At 41.4% G+C, this 23,578-nt stretch overlaps 2 protein-coding genes across 10 annotated transcripts in view; one reads left to right on the top strand and one right to left on the bottom strand.

Moving 5' to 3' along the window:
- Positions 1 to 16,471, top strand: part of micu1 (mitochondrial calcium uptake 1) — a 35,845-nt gene extending 19,374 nt beyond the window's left edge. For 2 of the 6 annotated variants that reach the window (XM_046869404.1, XM_046869377.1), the window contains 8 exons: positions 3,664 to 3,669; positions 4,282 to 4,396; positions 6,262 to 6,344; positions 8,355 to 8,555; positions 10,685 to 10,822; positions 12,273 to 12,381; positions 14,925 to 15,014; positions 15,096 to 16,471. In XM_046869404.1, coding sequence (XP_046725360.1) covers positions 3,664 to 3,669; positions 4,282 to 4,396; positions 6,262 to 6,344; positions 8,355 to 8,555; positions 10,685 to 10,822; positions 12,273 to 12,381; positions 14,925 to 15,014; positions 15,096 to 15,259 — 906 coding nt within the window. In that variant the 3' untranslated portion in view covers positions 15,260 to 16,471. Of the gene's footprint in view, positions 1 to 3,660; positions 3,670 to 4,281; positions 4,397 to 6,261; positions 6,345 to 8,354; positions 8,556 to 10,684; positions 10,823 to 12,272; positions 12,382 to 14,924; positions 15,015 to 15,095 lie in introns of all 6 variants that reach the window. The other 4 variants (XM_046869394.1, XM_046869369.1, XM_046869415.1 and 1 more) reach the window with 2 other exon arrangements.
- Positions 16,472 to 17,384: 913 nt separating this feature from the next.
- Positions 17,385 to 23,037, bottom strand: nolc1 (nucleolar and coiled-body phosphoprotein 1). 4 transcript variants are annotated; one of them, XM_046865701.1, is made up of 15 exons: positions 22,806 to 23,033; positions 22,304 to 22,359; positions 22,068 to 22,222; positions 21,768 to 21,949; positions 21,542 to 21,659; positions 21,134 to 21,264; positions 20,862 to 21,021; positions 20,643 to 20,762; positions 20,500 to 20,565; positions 20,217 to 20,395; positions 19,991 to 20,171; positions 19,015 to 19,875; positions 18,801 to 18,913; positions 18,269 to 18,352; positions 17,385 to 18,177 (listed from the first exon to the last, which is right to left on the bottom strand). In XM_046865701.1, the coding sequence occupies exons 1-15, from the start codon at positions 22,914 to 22,916 to the stop codon at positions 18,019 to 18,021; spliced, it is 2,676 nt and encodes an 891-aa protein (XP_046721657.1). In that variant the 5' UTR covers positions 22,917 to 23,033; the 3' UTR covers positions 17,385 to 18,018. The 4 variants fall into 4 exon arrangements, with proteins under 4 accessions (XP_046721657.1, XP_046721648.1, XP_046721639.1 ...); XM_046865692.1 differs by having other exon boundaries at positions 19,991 to 20,395; positions 21,542 to 21,656; positions 22,806 to 23,035; XM_046865683.1 differs by having other exon boundaries at positions 19,991 to 20,395.
- Positions 23,038 to 23,578: the final 541 nt, after the last annotated feature.

Here is a 23,578-nt window from a genome sequence, read left to right as displayed (position 1 = left end):
TCTCAGGACGGCTCCTATTCGTTTTTTTATTTTTTATTTATTCCTTTTATTTTCTGTATTGTTTTCTTTAACGTCTTGTTGCTAGCTTTATAGCTTATTACAATTTTTTTCTGTGGATGTAGACATTGTGATAAAATAGCATTGTAGAAATACATTTCCAGCCTAAAGTAAGGGGGCGCCCGAGGAAGTGAGAAAGAAGATGATCCAGCTCATGAAGGAGAATGCGCTTTCTCCTTTTCTCTTTTGGTGTCTATCAGCACCAGTCTCTTTATATAGTAAGTACACTGGGGTTTTCTACTCTGAAAAGCAAGTCTTTGCATTTGAGTTCTTCTTGATTCATTGATTTAATCACTCTTGCACGCTGTTACGAATCTGTCCATCAGTAGTACTGAATAACCCTCATATCACTGCTAGTGAATCAACAGGAGCCTCAGGCGCTTGCACACTTACGAGCCAGTGCTCTGTGTAGTGGCTTTTTCTTTATGTCTGGCGATCTCAACTTCCCAAACAGAAGGAAGCCCCCGAAGCAAGGCCAGGCGAAAAGACAAAGAAATGAAAGAGGAGTTTCCCCTGCAGCACTCCTTCAGTTTGGTGCACACTGCTTTATTCTCAACACTTCACTTCCTCTACCAGAGCTCAGCATCAGCTATGTGCAAGTCAACAACTTATGTCTTTTGATTGCTTATAAATATTTATTGAGTGCGTAGCTACTTCCAGTAATCTAAAATATTTGTGTTGTTTTTGTTTATTGGCAGCTATAAACAATGTGCCATAAGTCAATGTGACAAAAAAATTTCAGATGCGATAAGCATCTCATATTATATACTTCATACCAGCTCAGTTGTGTCTCAAAATTGTCTCCGTATAGTCTCAAATGTGTCTCAATGCTGTCTTCATACTGTCTCGGCTGTGTCTCAATGCCGTCTTCATACCTTCTCAGATGTGTCTCAATGGTGTCCTCAAACTGTCTTAGCTTGTCTCAGCACTTTCTTAATGCAGTCTCAGCTCTGTCTCCGTGCTGTTTCGATACAGTCTTAGCTATGTCTTAGTGTCTCCATACAGTCTCAGATATGTTTCAATGCTGACTTTATCCGGTCTCAGCTGTATGTGTGCTGTCTCCATATAGTCTCAAATGTGTCCCAAAGTTCATCTTCATACGTTCTCAGCTGTGTTTTTAGTGCTGTTTCTTTTCGATCTCAGTATTGTCTTCATATAATCACAGATGTGCCTGAGCGCTGTCTTCATACCTTCTCAGCTGTCACTGTGCTGTCTACATACAGTGTCAAATATGTCTGAGTGCTGGCTACATGCCGATTTATTTGTGTCTCAGCTCTGTATTTATTCAGTCTCAGCGGTGTCTCTGTGCCGTCTCCACACAGTCTCAGATGTGTCAATGTTTTTATACCATCTCAACAGTGTTTCTGCTGTCTTCATACTGTTACCGTTAAGTTTCAGCACCGTCTTTATACCAGCTGGCCTTTACAATGACTCAGCTATTTCTCAGCACTGTCTCTTTATGCTGGCGTCGTCTGTGATGCCTTAAAACGTCTTAGTGCTGTCTTCACGTCTCTGCTGTGCCACAGAATTTACTCAGTGGTGTCTACTTACTGTGTGTCTGGCATTTCTTAATAATTTAGTTGTGGTTTTATCATCTTTTTCTGAACGCATTGGTCGTGTCTCAGTAAATCTTTCATATTCTCTCTCAAGTTTCTGCCTCTATCCAGTCTCCAGTTTTGACTTGGCATTTATATTGTCTTAGCATTGCTGTCATAGTGTTTCTGCTGAGTCTCAGTACACCGCCACATGTCATCTCGCTGAGACGCCGCGCTGTCGACTGGCTGTGTGTTACGCATCAACTTGGAGACTCTCAGGACATGTGGTGCTGAGCAGAGCAGCAACTATTAGACGTACAAGTCCAGCTGTCAGTTTCTCTTTCACCCCCTCTCTTATGCATCCCTTGCTCTTTCATTTGTGAGCAGAGACTGTTTCTGATGGAGGGGGATCACCTCACCGGCTTCGAACACCCATTCTGTCTGGCAGTTGTGTCTGTCTGCCTGCGTGTGGGTGTTGCTTCTCAAGCTTTGCTTTTCTTTTTGTGTTAATTTCTAACCTGCTGAGTGTTATGTGTTTGTTCCTGGCTTAGACAGGTGCTGCATGTTCTTTGAGCATCTTTGAAGGTGACTGCAGGGAAAGCAAGGACAACACACACACACACACACACACACACACACACACACACACACAGTGATAACTTGCTTTTGCAGCTATAGCTACTACCCAGACTTCCCAGTCTGCAATAAAAATAACTTGCGCTCTCCTGCTATTTCAACACAAACTCACACTCGCACAAACACCCTACTCAGCCGTGGACTTAGACTTGATTATTCCTGCATCACTCCCCTTAGCAGGGGACTCATGTACTTTATAAGTGTTTCTGGGGTAAATCTGATAGCCCTATATTTTTAAGACGTCATTGACAGTGTCTAGGCTCTGATACAAGGTGTAGCGCCAACAAGGCTGACGTGGATTACAAGAAGTTTCAAGACGATCTCTGTTTACAAGAATATACTTAATTTATCAATGTTTACACAGTATCACCTTAAAAATAGTCCCCTTGCATAGCAACACAGCGCCCCCAGTGTTCCTGCCACTTCTGAAATATTTCATCGAAGTCGTCATTTTGAAGCGTGTCAAGCACCTTCTAGGATTCACACCGGATCTTGGCGTTTAAGATGAATCTTCATGTTCAGGAAGAGGGCGAAGTCCGCGGGAGCCAAATCTGGCGAATAGGGTGGGGGCGGAAGTGGGATCATGTTGTTTCTGGGCTCGGTGACAGGCTGCACACATGGTCAGAATAACACCAGTTGCACGGCTCCCGATGTACACAGGACTGTGCTTCCTGTGACTGTGCGTGCACTGTTGTGCTGCCATCTGTTGGCTTGTTACAAAACTAGTCTTAATTTTTGATGCCACCTCATATATTAAAGGAAAAAGTCTCGTTCTGGTAACAATTCTGGTGCCAATTTGTTTGCTTTTGTCTTTGTCCATGTGACAAAACGGATCCCAATCGCTGTTTGCAGAGTTGATACACTAGATTCCTGTCTAAAATGATGCACAAAGATTATTTGTCCTCCGACGTGTAAAATGTAGGTCGGCTACTGCTTGTGAGGGGTTTGAATAATGCAGCTGTGCAGTCTATAAGGCAGAACAAAGTTGTTGTTTTTTTTTTTTTTGTTCAGGAAGTTTCTTTTTTTTGCTGACTAGACCACGCGATAAATAGCATATATATTTGTTTTTGTCAGTATATTGCAGCTTGTATTTTTGAAGAAATGCAAGAGAATAAAAAGGCTTATTTATTTTTGTACAATGGGAAATGTTTGTTGTAGTTAATGCAATTAATACAGTTAGAATCAGGTAAGAAATAAATCCGCTCACAAGCCGAGATTTAATGAGTGCTTGTGTTGGTGTGTGTGTGTGTGTGTGTGTGTGTGTGTGTGTGTGTGTGTGTGTGTGTGTGTGTGTGTGTGAGAGAGAGAGAGAGAGAGAGAGATAACCATCCTTGGTGAAGTCAGTAATGGTGAGGATGTTTTTTTTTTTTGTTTTTTTTTTTTTAAAACCCCACCTCTCTCTCCTTCCTTGACACTCTGATGGGATCTCCAGCAGACGGAGGTAAAACACAGACTGAAATCTGGCATGGTGTGGGTGTGTGTGTGTGTGTGTGTGTGTGAGAGAGAGTGTGTGTGAGAGAAAGTGAGAGATACACTTAAGTCTGTGTTTGAAAGTTGTTATTCAGTCACTGTGTAAGAAAATGAATGCAGGACAAACCACTTCACTGTGTTTTTGTGACTTTTGTGTAGTCCTTTGTCTTTGTATTTTCAATACTGTGGTAGTGTTTCACATTAGAATGCTGTACACTGATTTATGTGCCACTGTGATAATGATGAAAATGATGATGACAATAATCTGTTCTCTTCATGTTCCCTCTTCCCTCTGCCGTGTCTGCCTGAATATGAGTATGCTGCACTTGCATGGTCTGTGGATGTTGTGAAGTGTGTGTGTGTTTTATTTATATATATATATATATATATATATATATATATATATATATATATATATATATATATATATATATATAATATTTATTTTATAAGCATGCCAATGTGTGTGTTTTGTTCTAATATCTGTGTAAAGCTCATTCTACAGTAAGTTGTTATGCACTGTAAACAAATGCTGATGTGCAGATAACACTGTCTACTCGTCTCTCTCTCTCGGGATCAACAGAAGATTTCTCAAGAGCGGGAGAAGTTTGCGGACGAGGACAGCATCTTTTATTCGCTCGGCGAGTGCGGCCTCATCTCCTTCTCCGACTACATATTCCTCACCACCGTTCTCTCCAGTAAGTGTGTTTTTTTCTTTCTCCTTTTAACCATCTGGGACTTGCTCAATCTGGAGGTGAGGCGGTGCCAAGAGAACGTGACCAAGGAGTGTAATGTTGTTGTAGGAACATATGCTTCTCGTTACACATGTATACAGAATTCTCTCTGGATGTGACATGTCAGTTTCTTCTGATCCACACTTCAATCACTTCTGTCCTACCTTCGCTGGTAAATTTGAGTTAAACGCTAATTCACTTGCACATTTCAAACCTGTCCTTTATTGCTGTGGGTACCAGGGATGTGCATTTCCATAACTGAGGCAGGTGCGATTCACATCTCGATGTATAGAAAATGAAACGATATATTAAAGATGCATATGAAGCAGCTACCGATGCGATTTGATTCACCCCTATATGATGCAGTGCAATCCGATTTCGATTTGATCAAAATAATTATGCTATGCAATTCAATATAGTACAAATAGTTAATATTTCTTTGGTTCAGACGGACAGCAAACCTTTACTTAAGTGCTTTCTGACTTCTAACGCATGGCCCTTTTACAAACATGACTTTGTAGTGCAAAAATAAAAAATATTAAAGAAGTTCTGACTCTAGAAAGATGCAGCTCTACCTCTGCCATGTTAATCTATATTCTCTGTGACTCAGGACACGCCTCGGTCTCCATAGTGTTGCGATACATCATTTGTTACGTCATATTTAGCGAGGGGAAATCAATCTACTTAGAAAATATTGGTCAGAAATTATTGGTCACTTTCTGAATAAAAGTATAGCGCATCTACTAATAATTATCTATAAATAATATTTAGTTATTTTATGGAGATGCACATCCCTGGTGCCCATAGCAATATAAACGATGCAGATGTGTTAAAGACGGTGCAGCAGGATACAAACGCCAACTTGAATCTAATGCACACTTCTTTATATTAATGCATCACATAGTTAACTTTTATGTCGATGCACTGATGCGAATCGCTGAGTCTTACCCTCCCTAATGGCTACTATATTTCTAGGAAAGATACTTGTTTTTCCCCAAGTACAGTTCATGCTCTAGAGACCAATTTTTGTCCTGTCCTTTGGGGTATATGTTTAAGCTTTCAAGCAGCACATGTGGTTCTTTGGTACGCTCACCTCCAGTGTTCCCTGGTATTGTCCCTGTACCTGACCGTCATCATCAGCTGCACCGATTGCTAACCTCGACCTAAACCTGTATGACATACCTTCAAATATACACCCTTGTCTTCTCGTATATTGTCCTTATTAAAAGTGACAGGTGTGAGAGAAAGCAGCAGAGAGAAATCCTCCAAAAATCAAAACAAGGCTCTCATGAAACTCTTTGCTGTCCTTCTTGTTTAGCTAGTTTTCAAATTATTTTGGGAATTTCTGAGACGTTATTGGCTGTAAACAGTCAAGCACTTTAACACAGTGTCACTCCTGATTTCCTGTTTCAAAACATCATCACACAGAATCAAATCACGGCTCTCTGGCTATTCTATTATGATCTATAAAAGCGATATTAGACCGTGGGACACTGAATAACCTCTTTCTTTTGAAGCCTAGCAAGCAATACGAATGACGAGTGGGAATAGAGGCCAGAGTGTGTGTGTGTGGGGCATTAGAATGGCAGATGTATTGCATTAGTTGTTGTGCTCCATTCCAGCAGCTGCAGCTGTGCAGGATCGGTAGCAATAATCAAAGTAGTGATTCGAAATTAATTTCAGTCTGTTTCTGCGTTGTGCACACTAATCCGTTAATCAGTAATTTGCTAATTTTCTATAATGATCACTTTCACTTGACAATTAACGGTGCTTTTGTTCATTATTAGTACAGAGATCAACACTTATTACTCTGTGGTTTTTCATTGCAGCTCCACAGAGAAACTTCGAGATCGCCTTCAAGATGTTTGATTTAAACGGGGATGGAGAGGTGGACCTAGAGGAGTTTGAGCAGGTAGGAACACACACACAAGAATAAACAATGCATGATTGAGCTTCGAAGCTAGTCCTTCCTTTTTTTTTTTTTTTTTAAACCAGCGATCACAAACACACGCACATGTGTAGATTCTCATAAATTGCCTTAAAAAAAAAAAAAAAAAAAAGTGTTTTTAGACCATTCACTCCCACAAAGCAGCAGCTAGATAAGAGCCTGACATTTCACGGAGCTTTCATTTCAAATGTGACTTTCTAATGGTCTGGTTCCACATGAGCAGGCATGCTTGGGGCTGTACTTTGAGTTCGGTGAGTTAACTGAGCAGAACTGCTGCCGTATAAATCAGAAAAACATTCTGTTTGAATTCTTTTAATTAAAAAATATAATCTTGTAATGCTCTTAAAGCGTGGCTCATGATATCCAGGGATCTCATTTATCAAAGTGGGCTTTTATACCACGTTTAAGAACAGGTGCCATGCACTTGAAAATCGACCGTGTGCGCATCTTAAATTGCTTTACTCGTGTGTGGTTAAGTACATTTTATAAAGAAACTATCATATATGGTATGGTAAACAACTTTGTTTACATTTTTTATGGCTACATGTGTGCAATATGCAATTACACTGGAAATGAAAGTGGGTGAGATGCATCATTATTCAGCTCACAGTTGGATTGGTCATGCCAAACCAGTCCTCAGTTTCTCATTCTAAAAAATTATTGTGGTTAAAACAAACAAATATTAGAACATGTACCTCAGTGCATCTGGCGCTTGGTTGTGGTTGGGTATTGGCAGGATGCACCAAAATTTCACCAGCAAAAATTTCCCTACTTATCTGTTTCAGTATCAGTGACAGGCTGTGCATTTCACACCAATCCACCTCTTAATACCAACACTATGACACCACGGCTATAGAAAGCATCAATATTCTAGAGAAACGCAATATAACAGAGCGCTGCGTCAATGCCGAATGCCATCACTAAAGCAGCAAACCCACTGAAGTGAACACGATTCATCACGTCTCCTAACATCATCTCTAGCAGCAGCATCAATATTAATTGATCATAAAATGACCCTGTGCTTTCTGTGCTTAATTTTTGTGCATGTTCCTCTATGCACTACAGTTTTTCTGGGGCAAATTGTGTTTTTGTGAAAAATTGTACAGGGAAGTGTACAGGAAAACGCAAAATTCTAGAAGGTTAATGAAAAAGCTTAACATTTGTTTTGAACTGTTTTGAAAAGTCTGTCCTTGTAAGTGCATCTGCGCCCAAATCAAATACTTCTCCTTTGTCAGCCGAATGAAAAAAAACATCTTTTAAATCCACATTTGAGCTTGTGAAGGTTGCTAAAGGTGTCTGACCAGTCCGCTCTCTGACCATCCAATCACTGATCTGATTGGATAGAAACTACAACGTAAACTTACACCCTGAGAGAAACACTATGAAATGAAGTCTGTTGGGAATAATTGAATGCATATTCATGGACAAAAATATATCAAAATATAAGTCTGTGATTTTGATAGCATTCTGAGAACCTTTGCTCAGTAAAGAGCTTCCCGTGTAAAACAATTCATTCCATTCGATCTATAAAAGTCTCTTTCAGATTATTTTTACCTTTATCTGTACCACTTGTCTGTACAATGTTGTAAGCACAACGGTCTGCAATTACTCTGGGAAATAATGCTGACAGGGCTGTAAATGGAATCAGCTCACCCTCTATTACACTTTCCTTACAGCTAGGGTGTTCTGCGTAAGCAAGATCAGGGGCATCTTCTAAATATACGCACATCATCTACCTTGATAAATCACATTGTATGTATGATAAATCTCCCATCCAGTCTGACCTGTTTTAATGAATGATGCCAACCAGATACACAAGCAAAAAACACTATTCCCTACAGCACTGATCCCTAAATGCTCATGTCGAGCATCGTTTTTCTACTCATACCGCTGAACTGTTCGCAAAGGATTTGATCCCAGGTCTTGTGCTTTGTGACTTGGCACCAAACAAATTTTTGCATGTCTGTATTTCAGGTACAGAGTATAATCCGTTCTCAGACCAGCATGGGTATGCGGCACAGGGATCGCTCCACCACGGGAAACACTCTGAGGACAGCTGGCTGCAGTTCCGCTCTCACCACCTACTTCTTTGGGGCCGACCTGAAGGGCAAACTCACCATCGGCAGTTTCCTGGAGTTCCAGAGGAAACTACAGCACGATGTACTGAAGCTTGAGGTACAGTAATGAGTGAAATTATGTCATATCAGTGGGATACATGTGAGAGAGCTGGCAGAAAAAAAAAACACAAGAAAATGCACAGGGGGGATAAAAAAGGAATATGCCACAAATCTATTATCGAAATAACACAGGAATAAGGAATGTGTCAATTTTTACATTTTTACATCGGAATGCACTGCTACGAGTATCACTTAAACATACGCCATGGTCTTTTTTTCTTTCTCCCTATTATTTTTTTTGAGAGTCAATTGATATATGAATCTGAAATGATTTTACACAGTATTGTGGGGTATCCATTATTATCTATCACTACTTGACCCCGCCCCTGTTCCCGCTAGGTCACTTAAGTACAAGATTTGCTGATGTAGCACTTTAACTTTGTTATAAATGGAGCATGTCTTGGGGTCATCCATGTGAAATAAAAATCAATTAATCTAGGTTTGACAAGTATACTCATGTCGGTGTTTTACATTTTTGCTGTGAATTGTGGGAGGAAAAAACCCCACCATTGCAGGTCTTTCCAGAATTAGATCAGATTAGATTCAACTTTGTCACTGTGCAGAGTACAAGTACAGGGCCAGTAAAATTCAGTTAGCATCCAACCGGAAGTACAAATAGAAATGTATATCAATAAATATAAATCTAATATGTTATTGTATATACATATGTATATTTATATGTTATAGTAGTGCAAAGTATGAGGTACAGGTTCAGAGACCAGGTCAATGCTGCTGGCTAATATTATGTCAAAGGTTCAATATATATTACAAATAATACTGTGCAAATATGAAGTTAAACATCGAATAGCTTTAATCAAAATGCTGTGTGTGTGTGTGTGTGTGTGTGTGTGTGTGTGTGCGCGCGCGTGTGTGTGTGTGTGTGTGTATGTGTATAATGACCAGTGACATTCTATAATAGTGCAAAACAGGGCAGAATGTCAGTAAGACCATGAAACAAGAAAAAATGTCGAGCATGAGGAGCCTTTTCCGGGTTTTTACATGAGACATCAGACAAGTGATTTGTGAAAGTCTTCTTCCTCCAAACCAGCACCAATATCTGCAGCCACTCACTCCTACGCACAGAAGCTCTACATTTCTTAATCGAATTTCACCAATTTAAACTTGATGGTAATCCCAATGGACTGACTTGCAATAAAATGGAAAGAAAAGAACAGGATGGGGAGAGGGCAATGGAAAAACAATGGGTTAAGCAGAAAAAGGCAGACTGACGGATTGTCTCTATGATGGCAGCACTAAGTCAGCATGTGTCCATTTCAGGTCGGCTTTGTCACTAAGAGCTGGTTCGTATGTAAGGGCATAGGCGGCAGGGCAAGCTTTACTTTAACATGCTGTCCAGTCTGTTATGATGCTGACTTTTCCACCATCTCCCAACCGTTACTTCTGTTTTCTGTCTTACTTTGGCCTCTCTCTGGTGCTAATGTCTACTTGATGGACATTCTCACTTACAGGGAAGGAGTTTAGGCTCAGTTGGTAAAACAAAGAGACAGAGAGAGACTGGAAAAAAGTGAGAGAGACACATTTCTGACTACTTGTCTTTGGTGCCATCTAGAAAAGAGGAGTAGAATTCTGAGGTTCTCGGACAGTCATGTTAAAAGTCATAAAAACATTACTTTTAAAATAAGTGATCGAGAAGTAGTTTCTGTAGTGCAAAATTTTGTGTTGAAAAATAAAAGCACTGGAAAGAATCATGCCGTACACTCGGTGTCACACAATCCAATTCTTCTCTGCAATGTATAGATTTTGTATTAGTTGGGGTGGTGTCTGGATTAATGCTACTTGAATTGCTTAAAGTAAAGCAGCTGCATGTGTGCGATTTCAGTGCTTTTTAAGCATACAGTGTGCACGAACAGACCAGTCCCAAGGTTGCTGTGCTGTCTGGATGATGCATGACTCTGCTAGCATATGCTATATCATCATGGCGCACAAAGAAGATTTACATACAGATTGGGTGCAGGACGGGGGGGGGAACGGTGCAAGAGGAAGAAATCACCAGCAGGCCCTTTTTGTCCTAAACCAAATTTTATATATGAGAGATAAAAAGAAAAGTGTGAAAGCATGTGATTATTCTCTGCAGTCTTATTTATCCCTCTGTGCTTATGTGTGTAGTTTGAGAGGAATGACCCAGTGGATGGCAGGATCACAGAGAGGCAGTTCGGGGGCATGCTGCTCGCTTACAGCGGTGTTCAGTCCCGCAAACTCAAACAGATGCAAAAAGGCCTGAAGAAGATGTTCAAAGACGCGCAGGTAAGCACGATAAGTGTTGAAGAAATCATACCGGCACTTTCAAGGTAAAATGTGTCATTAGCTTTAGTCTTTTTCAACAAAACCAAGTAGATGCGTATCCCTCTCTCTTTCCGTCACACACTCCCTTTGTACCTTTACGAACCATTACCCATCTATGCCTCGTGACTCGCGTCTCACTGCCAAATTAGCTTTTAAGTTCTCGTTGTCAAGGTTGTAATGCGTGCCTCATGACTCATTGCCGAGGTTGTAATGCGGTACTGTTTACTCAGGCAGATGAGCATAAAGGTGCAAAGGTGGGAACAAGGTAATTTCTTTTTTTTTTTTTTTGTGCCGTATACATTTTGAAAAGGGTATCGACACATGCGCTCAGTGATGACTTGGAGCTCACGGACACGACGTTTCGACATGATGAGATGCCTCTCGATTTTATTGACGAGTTTATGATTTGCTTTAGCAGGACATTGCTGTTCATTGACTTGCTGAGTGATTAAGCACTTAATCTGGTGATGTGGAGGCGTTAGCTGACTGATAGACAGATGACACAAGGCTTCACATGTGTAACTGCTAGCTTGTAAGCATAAGTGTAGATATCATAAAATGGTCATTATACTTGTAGCATCTTATTTATGCTTGCTTTATTCATTGAATACAACTTGCATCTTAAACCTTCAAATAGCTGCTGTGACATTTATTGAAAATATTTATTTATATTTATTTTATTAAATTTTATTTATATTGGGGTTTTACGTTTGTTGTTTTGTACATTGAAGCAGTTGTGAGCTATCACTGTTATGATGTTTAGGTACAATACAGGACGATTCATCATGCCAGCCCGTCCAAAAAAAAAGGTTCCTCCTTAAGAAAAGACTGATGTGTTTATTTCTTTCTGGGAGAACTGCATTAAAATGAAATCAAATGTGCACTTTTATGACTCCGAACGAGGTGAATTGGGCATTTGAGGAATAGAAAATGCGCCTAACTCGATTTCAGATCTTCTGCTTTGGTTAAAGAGCACTTTAATGCACGTCTCTTCTCTCTTAATGACTGTAATCAGGTAATTAGCCATATCCTGCTCACCTACCCACCTCTCAGGAGGCACTGCGCTGAAATATCTTGCACATACCGATACACACCCGGTCGCCTGTACACACCCAGGCCACTCTAGATTTATCAGAGTGAACCTGAAGTCATGCTTTAAATCATCACTGTTTTTGCATGATCCAGCTACAGACATCAGTCATGTTTCATTGTTCGCTAAAACGAAAAGAGAAAGATTTACATCCTCCATTAATTAAGCTCCTTTAAGGCTTCAGGTCCAACTCTATAACAAAAGCCTGATATCGTAAAAACAAATGAACAGCCTGTATACATTTATTGCCTTTTTTTAGGCTTCATTGAACAGAAAGCAATCATTCTTTCATCTCTCAATTGCGTTTTTTGTGTTCGTTAGGGAATCACGTTTGAAGAAGTGGAGAATTTTTTCACGTTTCTGAAAAACGTGAATGACGTGGACACCGCACTGAGTTTTTACCACATGGCGGGTGCATCTATAGACAAAGGTACACACAAACACTTCATTTTATTGCAAACATGATGCTTATTTTGAGACTGCTTTCTACCAACATTAGCATTTTCCCCAGGCAATGCTCATATTTCCTCCCATTTTCCCCTTTATTCTGGTAAACATTCCGCTTGTAGCTCACTGTACCTGTTCTGGCTTTATAATCACGATCCTGCTTCTGTCTCTCTCGCTCTGCCCTTTTAATGCTTGTCTCTGTAATTTATATTATTTTAATTAATAACAGTTTCATGTTCAGTCGGATGTGAGGGGGAAAAAGAGCTGGTCATTGTTCAGGCATTCAGGATTAGAAATAAGATCAGATCAGGATGCAGTTTTCCCTTTAAATCCAGTCTCTGCTTAAATAACCTCCAGAATACAGAACGCATCACTGCATCTTCATCCACTGTTCCTTTATTGATCTGGGGAACTGTATCTGCTGCTGGTCATATTCTGTGCCTCTTGCTCTTCTCTGTCTTTTTCTGAAGCGTTTTTTCCCCTCACGGTGTGACATAATTAAATATAGTGTAGGTGTGCGAGTCAGGTGGCAGGCTGCCGTAGCTATGGCAGCGTGGCCGCACATGAATGCCGAAGCTTTCACACTGTTCATAGTTATTCATCCTGGCTCTCCAGTCGATGATGATAAAGCTGAGTATTTGAATGATCAGTTATTCACATCATATTATTAAGGTCATTTCTAAATGGATATGATTCGACTGTTTGTGCTTTTTCTATTGTTTTAAAGTCAAAACATTTAAATATCTGTCCATCATCTATCCAACCATGTTATGCCTGATGACTGTACATTTAAGGGTGATAATTGACTGACACTGACTTACACACTCACTAGCATTTAATAAGAACACCTGCTCTAACATTCCTAGAAAATATGAGAATGTTGAAGCAACATGGGCAACATATTATAAACTTCTTATCTCTTGGGATTTTACATTTACATTTATGGCAGATGCCCTTATCCAGAACAACTTAAAACCGAGCAGTTTAGGGTCAAGGGGCTTTACTCAAGGGCCCAGCAGGTGGCAGCTTGGTGATGCTGGGATTTGAACTAATGACCTTCAGAGCCAGAGTCCAATGCCACTGAGATTGCACCTCTCCATTTTTACACACAGTTGTCCTGCAAGTTTACACAGACATGTTTTGTTGATAAGAGAGCTCAAAGGAAAATGGTCAGACTGGTTCAAGGCAACAGGAAGGTTTGTGACCGTAGAAAACTTCAGAATGAAAACCATACGATCTCGGTGTCTGACCGTGACATTAATGTTGATGCAAAGTGACTGCTGATCTCCTGGAATTTTTCACACACACATGTTTTGTTGATTAGAGATCTCTAAAGAAAATGGTCAGGCTGCAAGGTTCGAGGCAGTTGGGCTATAACAGACCCCATCCAAGAACAGGATTCACTGTAACTGGACCATTTAAAATTGGTAAATGACCAAACAACATCTTAGTCAATCTTCAACTATCCACATGTCCATGTCTCCTGTTTTTCTTCTACATTGATTTACTTTAAGTCTGTAGACATTTAAACAACATTCTCAGGAGAACTTGTAGTTATTTTTCATTTCTGTGACTAATTATGATGCTGTTATATAACTGCCTCCATAGTGGCTTGGAAATTGCTCATAATGCTGGAGATTCAATCTAATTAAACTTAAACATTACACAAGCACTATGTTCGCATCGCAAGCAGAATTTGTAAACAAAATACTTTCAACTTGGTCATTATTTGACACCAATAAAAATAAAAAAACAGGCGTGGATTTGCAGTGTAAAGTTGCACCCATTTAAAGACCGTCATCAGAGACACAGCCGGCATACACAAATTAAGTCTCTGCTTTCAACATGGGAAGTTCATGCCATTACACCAGTGTCTTGTCTTTCTCTAATTCACCCCCCCTCCCTCCACCCTTTAATGCCTTTCACCCACTCTCTTCTCTCTCCCACTCATCTACCAGCTTTCTCTCTCTCTGCATCTCTCATTCCCACTCTATTCTGGAATGAAAAAGAATTACATTTTCTGCTCAGTGCCATGCAGAACTGATAATGTAGAAATTGATTCGTCTTGGCGCAGAAATCATAACCCGGCCGCCGTCTCCCATAAGTCTTTGTCTCTTGTCTTCTGCGCTTCTCATCGGAGAACAAAGCAAATCAATGGTTCTTATGGAGACTAAAGACCGTGTCATGGTCTTGGTTATCTATTTTACTTTATAGTTGCTCAGCTGGGACTGAGAGGCTGCTGTGTGGCAGGCGATTATTATCCAGTCCCTCACTGACATCCTCAGTACCTGTCGTCTTTTTTTTTTTTTTTTATGAGCCCACTACCCTTTTCCTCCACTTATTTTCTTCCTTCCTTCTTCCATCTCCTCCTCACCAGGGAGACAAAGTCTTCATCCAGAGAATCATTAATGACACAAACTCGCTATCTCGATATAATCGGCTTTGCCAGATCGTGGCTTCACAACACGTTGAGTAGAAATATGTCGCTGCCATAATGTCAGTCCTTTTTTCTTTCCCTCAATCCAGCCACAATGAAGCAAGTGGCTCGCACTGTAGCCAAGGTGGAGCTGTCGGACCACGTGTGCGACGTTGTGTTCGCCTTATTTGATTGCGACGGTAAGTGTGTGCTTGCTCCTGTCCAGAAATGAAATACAGAACGAAACCCGAGTGCAATAATTGACAGCGTCTTTGTCTCAGGTAACGGCGAGCTGAGCAACAAGGAGTTTATAGCCATCATGAAGCAGAGGCTGATGCGGGGGCTCGAGAAGCCCAAGGACATGGGCTTCACCCGCTTGGTGCGCGCTATGTGGAAGTGTGCGCAGGACACAGCGTGGGACTTCGCCATGCCTAAACAGCAGTAACAGGGTGGAAAAAAGAGAGAGAGAGAGGAAGGGGGTTAAAAGAAAAAAAAGAGAGAGACAGACAGAAAGCAGCATCGTCTGCAGCCAACTAAATTACAAAATGAACCTAAGATGGCATGTAATAAATCGTGCACATGCTGTAGTGGACAGTGCCGCTGCATGAGGTAACTGCTGTGAGAGAGAATAACACATTAGCCACTTTCTCTGGCACATCTGTAGCATATGTGCAAATATCACAGGCAAGAATTTCAACACGTTTTTCAATACTGCAAAAAAAATAATTCTATTTAATAATAATTTATAATACATTTTTAGATCATTATATATGCCAAATATATTATTGTTCGCCAGAGGTGTGGTGGTCAGTAGACACAGGGTACAAACCTGACCTTCATGTGTCCTCCTCTCCACAAACCAATTGAGCATGAGGGTTTCCTCTGGTTTCCTCCTTGGTAAAACAGATATAAGTAAATTGGCAACTATAAATGCATTGGGATTTCGGCCACTGGTCTCAGGATGGCCATTGGATTTCCAATGTGGGTCTGTTTCTGTATAGATACCAGTGTAAATACAAGTAACAATAGTTTTTACATTTTTTGTGTTTTCCTCCTCAAGAATACGAAATAAGAACACGCTCATCGTTCATTGCAGCCGAGCGCAAGAGTAGTATTATTGAACTCGGGTTAAACCTTAAAGGTGAATATTTTCAACCAGTGTTGATTCAGTAACTACTGGATCAAGGTTGAGCTTTTTTTTTTTGTAAGCAGGTTTCGGTTCTTTCCCCATGACATGTGCTTCAGATGTGTTGGATACATACTAGGTGGAAAATGCTGGAGTTCTACTGAGGGGATTGTGGTATTCTTGACATCCACAAAAAAAAAAAAAAGAACGAAGGCCTTTTGTACATTTTGCCTTCTTACACAAAAAAAAAAAAAGTGCTTTTAAGGTCTGTTTTGAAACCAGACCTCTTCCACATTCAGCATTATCACTGAGATACCCTCTTGTTTTTCTCTCTCTCTCTCTCTCTCTATATATATATATATCTATCTATCTATCTATAGAGAGAGAGAGAGAGAGAGAGAGAGAGAGAGAGAGGAGGCTATGAATGTAAGAAAAGCCACATTGAGAAATTATGATGTACTTGAATATGTTATTGAATGAGTATATATGAGTGATGTGCAGAGTTACTATATTAAACCATTTTTCATGACAGTGTGAGTTTGTGGGTTTAATATGCGTTTGGAGAAGCAGCACAGATTGAAACCATCAGTACGGGTCTGTGCTGCCACACCGGGGATGTAACTGAAAACATATTTTAAAAGGATATAATTACAGATAGGAGAACAAGTGCTACAAGTGCTAACGAGTGGACAGGTATGGAAAAGGTCACACAAAAAAAAAAAATTGTCCAGTGTCATGTGACTTTATCCTTAGTTAAACTGGTCAGGGCTGCACTGATTTTAATTAGGCTGCCAGTTTGTTCATGTGGGGGAAGGGAAATTTTATATATAAGTAGGTGGATGCATGCAAAAATAACAGCTGTCTAAATGTCTAGATGTGAGCAGCATTGCATTCCACCCCTACCACAAACACCATACATGCTGTGGTTGAGCAGTTTAACTCTACAGCAAAATGCAGTGAAAATCACAAGCCGTGCATTGAGCAAGATGGCCCATTTATGCCTGACGTTTCCTGTCTTCAGTTTAATGCTCGTACCGACTGGTGCACACAGCAGCTTTAAGCCACATAAGTGTGAAATAGCTGCGTAATATAATGCAGGTTTATGCTTAATATAGTAAACAAGGTTTTATGTGAATCTCCAGTTTATGTGCTGAAGCAGCATTATGGCTCCATGACTGGCCTTTAGTCTGGATATAGAAAGCCTGTGCAATAGATGATTCGTGCCAGTGAGAAGAGTGCCTGCTGATTCTCAAAGTTTTAATTGCAACCACGCATATGACAAATGTCTATCTGGGGAAATGAAATAAACAGTACTTAAGCTAATGCACTAATTTAAAACATTGACTTTTTGAAATTCTAAGCATTACTGCCCTCTGCCATTTTAGATTATGTAGCTGATTGATTAAAAAAAAAAAAAAAAAAATCCAGAAAGGTGACAGCTACGTTAAGATTCATTAAGGTTTTAATTACGAATACATAAACAAATGGGACAAAACTAATACATCTGTTGCGGTAGTTAAATTAGAATCAAAAACTAAAAACAGCCACAGTATGAACAATGTGAGTGCTACTAAAGATGGCTCCTTATTCACATTAGACGTTGTGCACAATCACCACACTCAGCATATGTAGCCTGATTAACTGATCAGTTTCACACCAATATCAAATTCAAAACAGATAAAAAGAAACCATTCATCGATTTATTGTCCAGACTGAAAAACAGAATATAACCGCTTCATTAGCTGAATTAAAAGGAAAAAAAAGCTTTACTAACTCGATATAAACTCATGAAACTAGGACTTTGACAATACAATTCTGATAGTACAAATAAAAGGAAAGAGTAATGTAGATATATGAGCAAAGTGAGGTCACCACCTTGTGGCTAAGAAATGAAACTGCACCTGACATGGCTGTGTGTCTGCTCGAGGCTTTACTTTGCTCATTATCAATAATGACCTGAGTACAGCACAAATACACTGCAGTTGTCTGGGGTGGCCAGATCCTCAAATAGGACACTACAGCATCAGAAAAAGTAGTCCAGAAGGGTGAAGGAAACGTGGTGCTCGTGGGTTGAGCCCTCAATCACTGTCAAATTTAATGGAATTGATGTTGGTCGAGATGGTGCCTCCCCTGTAGCTGCCTCGCTTCTTTTTCGTCTTTTCGTGCCTAAAAGATTTGCCTTTGGTGTATTTAAGCACGTCGTTGGCCTTCTCGCCCCAATCTCCACTCGCCCCCAACTTTAAAGAAAAGAAACGCGAGTAGTTAAAAGGCGGAGTTTTCAAACAAAGTGAAGTAGGATGAGAGATGAAAAGAGTTACTGTGGCCTACCTTGGCTGTGAAAGAATTGTCCGACATGCGCGGGTTGATCTCAATCTCCTCGTCTTTTATTCTACGGAAAGGGTTATTGCCATTCTTTAAAGAACACAACAAAAAAAGGGGGGAAAGGCACTTAAGAACTGCTTCGCCACAAATCAGGGTTCGTTTTAAAAAATTCCAAATCCTAAATGATCTCAACCAATAGCAATGATTTATGAAAGGACTTTATTAAATGAAGCCTAGGGGGAAGCTTGAACACTTTATAAACCAATATAATCGTTATTTATAACCAGTAGGTCCTACAGAGTAGACCCTCATTTCACAATCACACACCGTTAAATCTAAGCCAAAGCTCTACCGAGTGGCTGCTTTGATTTAAAATCCAGCTGAGAGTCATGAAAGCTGGTATAAAACATAGCGCTACTGCAGTCAGTCAGGAAATCTCCCCCCCTGCACTCATTCGGAAATGACCCGAACACACAGCACACGCGAGAGGCTCTAGTGAACTAAGCTACGACCTAAAAAGCCCCCCGATCCTCCTTACCTTCTTTTTGGCTTTGGGGAAAGAATGAGGTGTGACGTGAACAGGTTTGTTCTGAGGCGTTTTCATCGAAGCGTCTTCGTCCTCGTCGGTCCTTTTTCTTTTGCCCTTTGAACCTGTGGTTTGAAAAGAAAGTGATCAGCAGCATAACGTTACGCAAAACATAAACTCGTACTGCTTCAAGAGTGAAATCAGGTTCAGAGAACATTCGACTTACCGTTTGCTGGAGTGGCGTTAGTAGTCTTGGGAGTTTTCACCTCCTCTTCCTCAGATGAGCTCTCTGACGAGCTACTCTCGGGCTTTTTCTTTGCGGCAGCGTTCGGCGTGCTTTTTGCAGCAGGCGTGGTTTTTGCAGCAGGTGTGGTTTTTACTGGTGTCTTCGCTTCCTTTTCGTCATCAGAGCTTTCTTCACTGGACGATGACTCCGCGGGCTTCGATACAGCCGTCTTTGTGGTAGAAGCAGGGGTTTTAGGAGTTGTTTTCCCGTTGGTCACGGCAGGTTTGGCCGGGGTCTTTTTGGGAGCTTCGGTCTCTGAATCGGAGCTGTCTGAAGAGTCGGAGCTGCTGCTTTCAGCCTTTTTAGTGCTTGTTGGAGTCACAGAAGGCTTAGAAGTGGCAGCAGGTTTTCCTTTAATCTTCTTATCATCCTCATCTTCACTTGAGCTGTCTGAGCCACTGCTGCTGGATTTAGCTGTGGGTTTAGCTTTTGTGGGTGTGGGTTTAGCTCTTGTGGGTGTGGCTACTTTAGCGGTAGGGGTGGAGCTTTTTGTGGAAGGCGAAGTTTTAGCTGTTTTAGTCGCTGGAGTCTCATCTTCCGAGTCGGAGCTGTCACTGTCGGAGCTACTCTCCGCTGGTTTAGTTTTGGGTGTTGCTGGTTTAACGACAGGAGCAGCAGCTTTCTTAGGAGGCTCCTCTTCGTCAGAAGAGCTGTCAGAGTCCGAGCTGCTCTCTGCAGGCTTGGATGGAGTCTTGGGTGTGACTGGAGTTTTCGGTGTGGACACTGGTTTGGGTGTGGTTTTTGGAGTTTCTGTTTTGCCTGCAGGTTTGGCAGGAGCTTCGTCTTCGGAGCTGTCAGAATCTAAGGGGGAATAAAACAAAAAACTGCCTTGTTACTTCTTATAGTAAATGTCATGAGCAACCTTTCAAACTCAAAGGACTTATGACTTGCTTCTAGAAAAGGTGGTTGTTCTCACCTGAGCTTGAAGACTCTGCTTTTTTTGCAGGGCCACCCTTTGCTGGAGGAGTTTTAACAGGGACAGCTTTAGCAGGTGGTTTGGCTTTATCATCATCATCAGACTCTTCAGAACTAGAAGATGACACTTCTGCAGCCTTAGCCGGGGCAGCCTTAGCCGGGGCAGCCTTAGCCGGGGCAGCCTTAGCCGGGGCAGCCTTAGCCGGGGCAGCCTTAGCCGGGGCAGCCTTAGCCTTCGGTTTCTCTGCTTCATCATCTGAATCCTCAGAGCTAGAGGATGAGGAAGAATCCTTCTTAGCAGGAGCTGCCGCAGTCTTAATGGAAACCGCTGGGGCTTTAGTAGGAGCTGCTTTAGATGATGCCGCTTTGGCAGCTGGTTTTTTTGCTTCATCCTCAGAGCTTGAATCTGTAAAACCAAACAATCAGGATAAAAATGTAGACTTCAGAAAATACTAAATGCTGTATAACAGGGTTAGCTTCACGAATATCAGAATAGTGTGCTGTTCATACCCGAGCTGTCTGAACTGGACTCGTCTTTCTTGGCTGCAGGTTTGGGAGCCACTGCCTTTGTAGGGGCTACATAAAACCAAAAAGCATTAGATATGGATCTAGTAGTGGTTTTTCTACAACTATACAGTTATCCAAACTCTTACCAGGGGCTTTCTTTTCTTCCTCTTCGTCACTGCTGTCTTCACTGCTGTCTGATGAGTCCTTTTTAGCTGCTGGAGCAGGGGCTTTCTGAACTGCAGGTGGAGGTACAGCACTGTATGTACCTATAAGCAAAAAACACAACCTCAGCCACATTACAAACAACCAGGTTTACTTTCTAAAATCATTTTATAATTGTGTTTTTAATTTATTTAAGACATTACCTGCTTTAAGTTTCTTACTAGGTGGTGCCTCCTCCTCTGAGGATTCTTCACTGCTACTGCTGGCATTGGCTGTAGCTGGGGCTTTCGCAAGGGCTTTCGCCGGGGCAGGGGCTTTCACCGGGGCAGGAGCTTTGACCGGGGCAGGGGCTTTCACCGCTGCCTTTAATGCACAAATAAAAAAATATAAGGAAATCTACCTTCTGGATGCATCAGAAATCTCTCTAGAGGCTTCTGTGCTACTGCTGTCAGAGCTTTTCCAGAGGGAATCCTACCTTTGCTGGAGTCTCGTCTTCAGAGTCACTTGAACTTTCCTCACTGCTGCTGCTCTCCTGCTTTTTCTGAACTGGGGCTTTAGGAGCGGCTTTAGCCGTGGCTTTAGGAGTCACAGTCTTAGGCTTGGCTCCTGAGAAGCACAAAACAAATTTACAGCCTCAGGAGACACATTTACTGAGCAGTGTGTTGAAATGAACAAAATGCAATAGTGAATTACAATCTGGATATGTTATGATTCATTTACAGAGAATTCAGCACCCAATTCTCTGAAGCTCATTTTCAAGAAGTTTGGTGAGGTCACCAAAACAATGGCTTAAAGACCCTTTTGTTTTATTTTTATTATTAAATGGAGAGTTAACTCCATGTGTACTCCATAACTACTCAGTGTCATGTTAGCAATAATCTACCTGTAGCTGCCGGTTTGGCCGGTTCTTCCTCCGAATCAGACTCCTCACTGCTGGAGCTGGTGTCCTTCTTCCTGGCTGCTGCAGGGGACGAAGCTGCAGGCTTCACAGCTGTGACCTTCTGAGACACCAAACAACACAACTGCAAAGTTAGGAAGCATATCGTATAGAAGGAAATTGGTCAGATATCAGTCAGATTCTAGGAACATTTGAAGAATCTAAAGTTTACCTGTACTGGTGTTTTGGTGGTGGCGGCTTCATCCTCAGAGTCACTGGAGTCATCACTGCTGCTGGACTCTGCCTTCTTCACCGCTGGAGATGCCGCTGCCTTCTTCACCGCTGCCTTCTTCACCGCTGGAGCTGCCGCTGCCTTCTTCACCGCTGCCTTCTTCACCGCTGGAGATGCCGCGACTGTTAACATACACAAGCATGTACACGTATATGAAAACACTGACTGTAAAGCCACAGACAGAACCGATTCCTGACCCTGATCAGTACAGAGTTCAAAAGTCACAAAGATCTCCTTTACCTTTAGGTGCTTTCTGGGCAGGCGCTGCATCCTCCTCATCGCTGCTCGAATCCTCTTCACTCGAACTCTCCTCATCCTGCTTTGCTTTTTTCGCACACGGTCCGTTAACCCCGGAACCTCCGGGGACCGCTTTTCGTTTTGTAGCCTCTCGAGACCTTCAGGATACAGAAACAGTCAGTAGGTACAAGCAGTTGGTAGTTGATGCGAGGTAGAAAGATTATACAACATCTACTTACTTAACCCAAAAACTGAAGATGTCTATCAGTCCTTCTTCATTTTGGTCCTGAGGTTTCTAAATTGGAAAAAGTAAGAATTTGTTGTTCAGAAACTTCTCCCCAAAAAAGACCAAATTAATCATAAGGGGAAAAAGAGGGGTGCTTTTTTAATGGGGGTTAAAAAGGCTTAGAGGGGAACATCACGGTTTATAGTGGTGGTTATAAACTGGTAATTACACAGATTGAGCACAATATGGGAATTTATTAGTAATACTCTCTGTAATCTCGGATCTTAAACATTACCGTTGAGTGGATTAGATTAAACTGTAATACATGAAATCATGCATAATACATACTGATCATTTATATATTGTTACACTTTGTTGTAATAAGAGGTTACAGCGATGCAGACACACACGCCGCCAGACACGTGTTTAAAGCAATCCACGCACGCGTGCTCACAACGCGGCGCGTGCGTGCGTGTCTCTGTTTAACACAGCAACACTATATCGCGTATACTCACGACTTTCGCCTGCTTTATAAACTCCTTAGCGGCTTTGGTGAACTTGTTCTCTAGTAGAAACGTGTAAACGTGTTGGTACAGATCACTCGGCACCGAGCTGCCAGCCGCCATCTTCACTGCACTGAAACGCGCGACGAAGCCGATCACGTGACGACGGGGAAATGGCGCACAAGAAAGACGTCACGGGGCTTTCGTTTTGTAGCTCTTCTAATGCCGCATCGATAAATGTATGTCGAGCCAGCAGTGTGTTGTGTGTTTTAACTTTTTGTATCCGTATTCGAAATTGTTACGAATTTTTATAGTAACGGCAATCCTGTTTTCTTGTCTCCAACAAGACAGGGGGCGCTGTTGCGTCTGGCTGAATCTCAAACGCCTTCTATTTAAACGCATAGTGCACTAGGGGGTAAACGCGGCTTGTTCCGAATATAGGGCACCTAGATAGGAAGGAAGCGGCTGTTTGTATTCAGGCTGCGTGTAAAGTAGAGAAGATACGTATTAGTGACGCGAATTTTCAATAATAGTTGTTTCTTCTTTTATTCATGTATTAGTATTTTTCCTTTCTTTATAAAATAAATATGTATGTTAGACCATATATATTTATCTCGATGTCATAAATGTAAATCGTAGCTCAGCTTTACCCTCCCGTCCAGTAGGTAGCGCCAAACCGTATAGTGCACAAATCGCCTCGATATCAAGAAGAAGAAGGCTGTCACGCTGTAATGGCAGCAACTCTGTGTATATAAAATAAATATGTATGTTAGACCCTAACCCTC

Source organism: Silurus meridionalis, chromosome 2, assembly GCF_014805685.1.
Source record: "Silurus meridionalis isolate SWU-2019-XX chromosome 2, ASM1480568v1, whole genome shotgun sequence".
In the NCBI taxonomy this organism is placed as follows: domain Eukaryota; kingdom Metazoa; phylum Chordata; class Actinopteri; order Siluriformes; family Siluridae; genus Silurus; species Silurus meridionalis.
Note: the sequence above shows the minus strand (reverse complement) of the source record. Positions and strands in the feature narration are given on the sequence as shown.

Bases quoted from the DNA above. Each gene is read 5' to 3' on its own strand.
- nolc1 (XM_046865683.1), bottom strand. From the start codon at position 22,916: ATGGCGGCTGGCAGCTCGGTGCCGAGTGATCTGTACCAACACGTTTAC. The intron at 22,223-22,303 runs GTAAGTAGATGT...TGTATCCTGAAG, and splicing joins ATCTTCAGTTTTTGGGTTAA to GTCTCGAGAGGCTACAAAAC. The intron at 21,660-21,767 runs GTAAACTTTAGA...TTGGTGTCTCAG, and splicing joins CCACCAAAACACCAGTACAG to AAGGTCACAGCTGTGAAGCC.